Below are 10,346 nucleotides of genomic sequence, written 5' to 3'. Positions count from 1 at the left end.
TGTCTTTTCTGTCTTATGGCAGTTGGTTTACTTTTTTTTTTTTTTTCTTTCAAATTGAGAAACAGCATTAGTTGATTCTGGACTCAATCTTTAAAAAGCTAATTAAACTCCAATTCTTATTTCATCTATCCCTGAATAGAAAGGGTCAGTAGCTGGTATGTAGGTACTACACATGTTCAGCTAAAAGTTGCTGTAGGCAAACAACCATTTGAAGGGAATTAAAAGGGCTGATTTTTAAAAATGGTAGATTTCAACTTCTAAAATGTTCTCCTTACTGTAATGATGGCTGATGCGTCTTAACCGTGGGCAAAGCTGTGCCAGCCCTCCGGTTTGTTTCCTCTGCCCACAGGTGAGATCAGTGGGTCAGGGAACAAAGGAGCATGCAGAGGAGACTAGAATGGCGTAAGGAAGATTTTCTTTCTGAGCTAGGAATGGATGCTTTTGAATCACAGATTTTTACGGTCATCTTCCTTCCAGTTCCGTAAGGAAATCAGCCAGTAACACAGACTTCAGAAGGAAACGGGACGGAATGTTTTTCCTTTATTTGTTCATTGCCAGCTGTCTTATTTCTCTAGTTTGAGCTGGCACACAGTGGCTTTAAGTCTGACTTTGTGCTGCAAAAACCTTCAGTAAGAGCACTTCTGCTGTGAGCACACACTTTTTTTTACTTCATGTGAGGGTATCTACTGTTGAAAAAGGCAAGAAGCAAAATACAAGAACTTGACTCACTGTATACTTAATTTCAGGTTTTTCAGCCCAAACAGTCCACAAATAATTTTATTAATGATTATCCTTGGGAGTTCTTGACCAAGGTAGAGAGATGGGCCTCTGTTCAGCCGAACACCCATGATGCTGCTTTTGGCTCCCGCTGGCTGACTGCAGCTGTGAAGTACTAAAATTAGTTAAAGTAAGGCTGGTGAGGGCTTAATGGCCAATCGTCAGAGTGGCAAATGCACCCCTCAGATCAAGCTAGGAAAAAGTAGTAACCGGTAATTCTCATCTTATCTTTAAACCATTAACTTCAGTAGGAGATATGTCCTCTGTCAATTTTAGCTCAGTCACAGCTAATTCCATGCATTAAGTGACTTTTCAACTTGTACAGCATAGCTAAAGAAATGCACAGTGGAGCAGAATGGAAAGGAAAAAAGAAACTAAAATACAATGAAGTTTACAGCATCTCTTCATTTCCAGGAGAACAGATAACCACAGATACTGGAATCCTATGTCACGGTAAAAAAAATGACATAGTGCATGAAGCATTCAGCAAGAACACCTAGCTTGCCTAGATTGCCCATTTGGTAAGTATGTTTCTGTCAGCAGCAAATATGATGAAGTCTCTACATTGCTAAAAGTGATCTCCAGTATCCAACCTTTAAAAGCTTGGCGCAGAATCCACACCCCCATTAAGCACTCAGGCTGTCCCAGTACACAGAGGCAAGGGAACAAGACAGGCGTTTCACAATGTGATAGGAAACCTAGTTTGCTGAGCAGGGAGCTGGCAAACTAGCCCCTAGGAAATACAAAAGCTAGCACGCCATATAATTAGAAGACTGGGAGTATCAATTTTGAGGTTTCTAATTTATTTTGTGCATTTAGTGCTCATTTGGTTTTAGGCCATTTCTGAAGGGGAACAGAAACTGAGATAAATGCTTGTCAGATGCTGGTTACACGTATTTGTCGGTTTAAGATGATAAGCAAGTATGCTATGAAATAAAGCGTTTAGGTTTGAAATTGGTAAAATGGGATTCCATTTCATGTCACTCAGTCTGGAGCTCTTGTGCTAACACTCATGGTAATTTAGTGAGGCTTTTCATATGAGGGCTGTATTTGCTTTTAAAATAGAAAAGAAACCAGAGAATACGGTATTATGCTGCTCACATAATTCTTGATCAAAACAAACACATAATTATCTTCAGAACCCCCTGTAGCTATGTTTGGTGTATTTGTGACTCCAACAAAAATGAGTTTCTGTAACCTTTTCTGAAAATGTCTTAGAACTAGTTAATTATTTGTCCTCTTCTTAGAAGCAAGCATTGGCCTTTCATACAAATCTGAGGGGATGGCTGGGGAAATGCATTTGCTGAAATGAGAAGTAAGCTCATTGTCTACAAATCACGATGGAAAGAGGTTCAGTTCAAATTGTTCAAGTAAAACAGATTCTGTTTTTCTGATACAGTTTTCTCCCTTTCAAATTTATATCACCCCATGCACAGAATACACCAATAAACCTTACAGCCTGGCACCTGAAAAATAAAAAAAAATTAAAAAAAAATAAATTGAAGGGTCTTGCTCAAGTTCTAAGCAATTTTCATACCCATTTTAAAAACATAATCACAGTATTAGTAGTGGCAAATTTATTCTTGTTACTAGCAAACACATAACCAGTTGCCCTTTAAAGCACAACTTTTTTGACTCACGACAATGTGATGTGTAAATGCTTGAGCAGGTTGGATAAGTATGGACTGGAGTGTGCTCTGAAGGTTCAGTGATGCTGGCAGTCTGCGGGCCCTCACGAGTCTTGAGGAACTTCATGAAAAGCAGAACAGCTTCATTACTGAACAGTGAAGTACTGCCTGACTATATTAAAACATCCGTACATCAGAAGTAACGGGCTTGAAGTCCTTTAGAGCACGGGAAAGAATCCAGCTGCACAGGGCGCTAACCTGAGCTATCGGATAAAAAACTGGTGGGGTGCGCGGGAACAGGCATAAGCCAGAACACTACCCTCTCCCCATGTTCCCATTCCTGTCTCCTCTCTAACCTGGAAATAAAAATTGAACTTTATTTTTGGGGGAGAGAGATTTGAAATCTTCCTCCGGCAGCAGCTTCAGGTGTGAAGGCAAACGGGCAGGGCAGAGTAAATTCCTCACCCTTCTTGAGGTGCCAGCTCAAACGTCCCTTTCTTCAGCATTTCTTTTGATTGCTTCAGGCTATACTCACTCCCCACCGTGAAAGCCGGGCAGTAAAAACATCCCCAGCGGAGCACAGCATCTGCTCAAAAGCTGCAGAATCTTAACAGGCAATCCAGACCTAACTCCCATCGTTGATCTGTCCCAAGATCTTCAAACATACGTACAGCTACCTCGCTGTCTAAAACTCAGGAATCGTGCCGCACTGTAGAAATCTTAACAGCGATTTCCATCCAAGGAATCGTCTCCTTTTCCTAAGGGAGCTCATTCCGTGTATCTAGAGTTAGTTATACCTGGTCAGAGCGAGAATGCATGCCAATGCCACATAGCCCAGAGTTTCCTCCTTACCGTGCTCCCCTGGACTACTTGGGTCCTGGGCTCAGATCTCAGCCCCTCCTGGATTTAGAGACAAGTGCATCCTAACCAATAGTACAGGAAACTCACAGTCGTGAGTACGTCTGCGTGGTTTTGCTCTCAGAAATGTTCCATTTTAAGAACCATCTGCCAAAGCAGGGACTTGGTGTCAGTTTCTAAAGGGAAAACCCTCCCCACTGAGTTATCTAATTACTTGCACAGTCGCCGGCATGAAGTGGAGACAGTTCCAAGTCTTCTGGTCTGCCCAAATATAACCTACTAGTAAAAATACTCTGAAGTAAGATGTCGACAGATCCACACACGTGTCTTTCCAGAATGCTGAAGTACTCAGGCCACCCAGTCAGTCAAGGACATCCCACCTGGGGGCACGATAACATCATGGCCTTCCAAGATTTCAGCTAGATTCTATGGAAATAATCAGGTCAGCAGCTTTGCACATGCTCAGCAGCACAGTGCCAGGCTATGGGAACGTGCGGATGCAGATGTAGGTAGTTGGTTCCTTGAGCAGTGAGAAGACATGTAAATGCACTTAAAGACCCAAATCAGTGTCAGTGAATGAGGGCTATAAGCTCCTCAGTGAGTTAGAGCTTCTCCTGTAAAAATCACCATTAAAACTGAAGTATCCTTGGATACTTTTCAGCAATTATGCAAAGAACTGACTGAAGAGGAAAAAATAAAAACTACCATCTCACCCATTATCATCCCTTCAAAGCTGCTTAAATACACTAGTCTCATGTGGGGGAACTCATATTTTGCAGCTTTAGATGGACCTGTTCTGCAAATAAACCTACCTCATATCTTTCAAGCAATTCATTTCCATACCAGTTAGAAAAACAAAATTAACTCCAAAGAAAATAATCTTCAGCCTCATTCCAAAAGAATTATAGTTCTATTCTCAGCACAGTATTTACCTTTACATACTAATTTCACTAATCTCCATTCAGTGGGTGATTAGGACAGTAAAGAATGCCAGGGTTTTCTCTGTGGTTGCACACCAAATATGTCTGCCTGACTTGAACGACAGGAATGTTAATGCCAGTTTAAATGAACAGGTCCTTAAATGATTCCGTTTAATGCCTGCTTTAGTGAAAGCTTTGTTTGCAAAAAGGTCAAGAACATTTCTTATGCATTGCCCATCATTTATGTTTTGGTCTTCTCACCAACGCCTGCAAATTGTCAGGCCCACCCCACACAGTTCCGAAAATGTCCTTCTCTGTCCTTAGGGCAGCTTCCAGCGGTAGCTCTCTTCCTGCTGTCACCACCTTTTTCACAGCCCGAATCACACTGGCCGGACCCTCTGTGTACTGACTCAGCCAGGCTCGGGCTTCTTCTAACGCTCCGGTTTCGTCTGAAGACGACAACGTCTCCTCTGAGAGCCCAAGGTGCAAAGCTCTCTCGGGGTCCACCTTGGCAGCCCCGCTCAGCAGCTGGAGGGCAGCTGCTCCACCGACGACCCGCACCAGCCGGGCAGCTCCTCCCCAGCCCGGCACCAGCCCCATGTGCTTGTGGACAAATCGAATTTCACTCCCAGGCGTCATCAACCTGCCAATAAAGAACAAACACTCAGAGGTCAATCTGTGCATCGACTTCCATTTTCAGCTTGCCGGCACGCAATTTTCTATTTTATCCTCCCCTCTGCTTCCAAAGGCTGATACAGCTTGACAGCATGCTGATTACAGGCAGAGCTGGCATATCTTAATTTTTACATCACCCGCTGCCTTAGCTGCAGCTTTTGGCCCTTCTCAAAATGAGATACATAGCCTGCCACAAGTAAAGGTGCTTGGTGCCCACACTGATACCTGTACTCACTTCTAAAAAGTGTCTGAAAACAGAATTGCAGAAGGAGGGCATGTTACTTACTCAGTGCCAACACCGCCTTGCTAATTCATGCCTAGAACAACAGAGGTTTGGGTAAAAATCAAGCAAACTAACGCACAAAACATATTTCTCAAGAGGATGGATTGTAGTCTTAGTACTGATCTGCACTGGGGAGGTTCTGTCAGCATCCTGGTGCTTCATTGTAACACAGTCAGGGTTTTTTTGTTCTATACTTTAGAGGATTCCTGTGAGTTTGATTTCTAACTGCTTACTACAGCAAGGGATATCAGGATGGATGCTCAACTTACGGCTCCCAACATGTAATAGAATCGCTTTCTATTTATTCTGGACTCCCCTCCAGAAGGTAGAGTCACATTCCTCTTTTCAAAGATTCCACATCTTTGCTTCTTTTCTACAGCCTCTCACCTCCCTTATTTAAGAACTCACGCTAGGGCTGATTAAGCTGTCTCCCTGGAGGAACTCTGCTGCAGCGGATTGTACTGTCTCCACATGGTGTTCACACTGACACCCATTAGGTAGTGGAAAAAGCCTCTAGAAATAGAAATATAAAGAAAAGATGTACAGAAACAGACTAGTACTTGCTCTTCCTTAACATAATGTTCTGCAGTGTTGTTGCTTGCTGCTGTTTATAAGACAAGGGATGTAAATTACACTTGTGAAGTACATTAGCTTCTACTTCAAGCACTAATTGGCTTTCTGAAGATAAATCTTGTAATGCTGCGATCTACATACAAGTCTGTTTCCTAACAATGCAGTTTTCCATAATGAAAATACCCAGGTGATCAGCTTTAAAAAGGGAAATAAAAGGAAAACCTTTAAAAATGCGACTACTTCTAGGAACTCGCAGTTCCCAAATCTGCTTAGTTATTGTTAATTATAAGTTTGCTTGGTTGCTTTTTTCTTAACCAGAGCACCATCAGCATTCACGACGAACTATAAAGCACCACGGCTGAAGAGCTTAAGCTTTATCCCAGACCCAACACAATGCACAAAGGCAACAGCTGACATGCCAGATTGCATGAAAGCCTTTTTGTAGAGATAGTGGAGGAAGGTTGTGTGACAAAACGAAGAGAGCAGAGTATTGCAGGGGAGGAAAGGCTTTCAGCTAACATTAGAAAACTGCTTCCCCAAACCCAGCAAATCCCAGGTCTCTCCTCTCCAAAACGAAGACTCTGCAAGTATTCCAACACTCCTTTACTGGCTCAGCTTACTTCGCAATTTGCTGACACCCAGTGTCCCACTGGGAAAGCACTAATGAAAACATTATTAAGGGTTTAATTCTAGCTGTGCTGAGCGATGTGGAGCGTTAAAAAAAGAAGCGGTCATACGCAGCTAGGCATCTGGTGCTAGACAATCTGTGGGCAGCCTCACAAGACAGCCACCGCGGGTCAGTAAGACAATGTTGTGTTTGTTGAACCCAGCCACCCGGGTTCAGGCCTGAAGGACAGGCATTTCGGTGAACGACCAGCCCCAGGGCAGAGTATGGACAAAAACGGGAAGTGGGGTCAATGCGTTCTGCAAGTTTGCACGGGAAGTCAAATTTTATATTAAAAGCACAGCTGTCCCATCAGCGCCAACAAGAAAAAAGTTGGAAACAGTTAGTCTGTGGGAAAGGGTCTGTTACCTTGCACGGTCTTCACCTTCCTCTGAGAAAATGGAACCAAACGTGATGAATGGAAAATAAATGACTGACAGCTAAATCCATAGAGAGACTGTGAGGCTGAAACTTCCAGGATCTCATTGGGATTCACCTCTCCCTACAATGCTCCTTCGAACAAGCTCCACAGAAAACACTGAGATAAGCGGTGGTCAGCAGAAGGTGTAAAGGTAGTCTTGGACTGCCTTCAGGCTTAAGGAAGGCACCTATGTTTCTTCCGACTTTTCAACTATGAATCCTCTCCTGAAGTCACACTGTTTCTTACAGAAACCACCCATCACACTTAGGTACACCACTCACTTCCAGCCCGCAAGCCAAAGGAAGCAATGGAGACCTGAGCTCAGATCTGAAGAGGCGTATGCCACTGCCAAGCTAGCCTGGGATCAGCCTCTGAACATCACCAGCTGATGCCTCGCATAAATATTTCCCTTTTTATTTTATTAAAGGAATTGAGCCTACCTTCTGAGACGTGACGGATCTGATCTCCCATTAGATGAAATCATGTATGAAAAGTACATCAAGCATTACTAAACATAAAGAGGCAGACATCAAAAAGCTGAAAAGACTGAAGTACTATGCTATTCTGGAGCTGTTTATACCTTACTCACCTAGTACTGGCCCTGCCTGAGACAGAATAGTAGATGAATACAAAATGAACCCTGATTTGACTCAGCATGCCTGTTCTTGTCTTCCAGGTCAAGGGAATTAAAATCTGGGTCTCCTGTATGCCAGGGGAAGGTCATACCGCTAGGCTTCTAGACACATGCCTTCCCTGCCCCCCCAAAAAAGAAGAAAAATCTGTTGCATGACAATACTGAAAAAATATTTATTAAATGTAACTAGCGTACAAAGTAACTGAAGACCTCACAAGCAGAGAAACATCCTTCAGAAATGTGAAGGGTAGCAAAATCCTCACAACTTAAATTGGAAACAGGAGGTAATATAAGCACCAAAGCGTAGCTGAAACCTCTTTAAGAACATTGTATTCCCATGTTACAAGCACTACAACATCCCTACGAAGAAGGCACCATGGGCCACATCCAATTTTGGGTTAGTCATCTAAAGCAAACAAGAGCTACAGCAAATGTTCCTGCTGTACATTTTTAAATGTTCTCAGATGCACTAAATGTTACAAACCCTCCACCTTTGATTGGAGGATTCCTTCACTGCGTGACACCTCACTTGCGCCCACAAACTACTGACTGTCACATCACATCGCATCACCGGCAATGCACGTGAAAAGAAAACCTTGTTTGCCATTAACAACACAACCTAACAAATCCAATCCTTAAACAGGTCCGCTTGCTTCCTCAAAGGCGGCACTTGCTGCGAGCTAACAGCTATACTTTCCCTTGCTAAAGGATTTCCCAGCTACTTGGAGCTGGAACATATACAATGAAAGCTGAAAATGCAAACAAAAATGTATTTTCTCAGTTTTTCACATCTGCTTTTCATAGCACTGCTGTTACTGAATGGCTCCGACAGGTATAATCAGTTTCTTGGGCAGAACTAAGATTATATTAAGGTTTGTGCTGGTCCTTACCTCATCATTTCCTGGACTTCGGAGTCTGAATTATACTCAGCGTTCTGCCAAGGCAAAGGCACTAATAAAGTTTACTAGGGAGGGACAAATACCATCCTCTATTTTACACATTTTAAAAGCTCCTACCACTGTGCTTCTGAAACAGATGATGGAAAAAAAAGGATGCCTAAAAGATTAAACGTGTTGTCAGCAACCTGGATTTTGTTCCCATCCCTGTTTGACTTCCAGTGTCATGTAAGGACACAGCTCCTGACTTCCAGTCTTCTCCTTGTAGCTGGCATGAGACTGGCACATCATGGAGAGAGGCAGCCGGCATCACGCAGGGCTGCAGCACCTGGTTCTCAGCTATACTGAGAGGGGGCAGCCAGCACTGCAGGAGATGACTTTTATCTCCCCCACAAATACTTCGGTCTCCCGCTCTCAAACCATCAATCAACATAAATAACAAGCACAGCGAGCTTCCTGGGTCACAGGAAGCTCCCTCACCGAATCTGCTAACTTCTATAAATTTTGGTAACAATATCTACAAGGTGATTGAACTAACACAGAGTTGAGAATTCTCAAAAAAAACAGAGTCAAAGGCCTTGGGATACAATTAAAGACATCCATAATTTTAACACGCCGTAGAGCAAGAGATACAGAAATAGAAATAATAGGGAATTTTCAAATACAACTAGACATTTTTGCAAAGCGCAGCTGTAAGACATCCAGACACACGAAAAGCAATGGTCATGGTCAGCCACACATGCATTTCGGCTGACTGTCATTACTCAGGGAAGACAGCAAGAACACAGTACTGATATGAAAGGCTTTCAAGAACAACCCAAACCACACATGCAACTATTTCAAGCACAGGAAAAGAAAGACATTAAAGAAAAAAGAAAACAACCAGGAAAACGGTAACAGAAAGAAGGCAATCCAGGGCCAAACATTTGTTCTAACCAGCAAACAACAGAAGAACAAAGTACAACCAGAACATACACCTTCCCAAATACACATATTTTTCTAATACACTCATCAATATGATATTAGCTTAATTAACTCCTGTTAAATTATGTAACAGCCATGCTATGCTGTGGCCAAAACAGATTTTTAAAATACACACTGCTGAGGAGTGCAAGTTCAAGAATCTGTTAGAGGTCAGGTATGACATTATCTGTAGATGGTGTTTATCACGCAATTGGAACTTGTTTTGCCAGGTGGACATGAAAATTTTGTGGACCTTGCTTGCAAGTGACAAAAGCTCAAGCGTGACTAGTTGAGGATTTTGCAACTTTGCTTGGCAAGTGCTACCAGGACCATCCACCGCAGCAGCAGCTCTCGAACACCTGCTGGACCTTAAGTGAGCAAGAAAGCCGAAGACCATTGTCCACTTCTTCCCTGTTCTCCTACTGCACCTTCCCAACACACAAAATACAGTCCCTGTCCCATCACTTCACCTGCATGCTGCACCTCATAGTCTTACTTCATCTTCCTCATGCTTCTTCAGCACCCCAAGGGGCACAGGAGATCCCAGTATTGGTGGTGGGTTCCTGCAGCAAGTGACTCTGACTCAGGCAGCACATGGAGAGTGACACAGGTAATATCTGTCATCTAATCTCCCTTCTCCTCTTGCCGATGCATGCAAAACCACCAAAAGGATAAAAGTGCTGCTCTTACACACAAAGTGGTGCTGAACACATGCAGTAGATGCAATATTTTTTGACAACTAAAGTGTTACAGTAAGTTCAAACAAAGCAAGGGAGAGTTGTGATTGTTGAACTTACAGCATCAGAGTAAGAACACAACTACCTGCTCCTTTTTCTGTACAACAGAAGCCCTGATTCTCATTTGTGATTAAACAGAAGTCCTTTATTTCAGGTTTGTCCAGCACACCACATAAATCAAGAAATATCTTCTAGGCAGCATACTACATCTCTGGGTTTGCAAAGAAAAAAAAAAAAAAAAAAAAAGCAGCTTTAAAGTGGATAGCTGAAACACAATAACTGTTCAGATGAGGCAGAAGTGGGTAGCTGGATGCGAA

The 10,346-nt window shown here is 42.9% G+C and overlaps 1 protein-coding gene across 1 annotated transcript in view; it reads right to left on the bottom strand.

Annotated features, from left to right (window-relative positions):
* Nucleotides 1–4,420: 4,420 nt before the first annotated feature.
* Nucleotides 4,421–10,346, bottom strand: part of ECHDC1 (ethylmalonyl-CoA decarboxylase 1) — a 30,878-nt gene continuing 24,952 nt past the window's right edge. Inside the window, exon 5 of the mRNA XM_009949022.2 lies at nt 4,421–4,826. Within this exon, the coding sequence (XP_009947324.1) occupies nt 4,421–4,826 (406 nt within the window). The remainder of the gene's footprint in view (nt 4,827–10,346) is intronic.

Source organism: Leptosomus discolor, chromosome 2 (genome assembly GCF_034619465.1).
Source record: "Leptosomus discolor isolate bLepDis1 chromosome 2, bLepDis1.hap2, whole genome shotgun sequence".
NCBI classification, from domain to species: Eukaryota; Metazoa; Chordata; class Aves; order Leptosomiformes; family Leptosomidae; genus Leptosomus; species Leptosomus discolor.
This window is presented reverse-complemented; position numbering and strand designations above follow the sequence as displayed.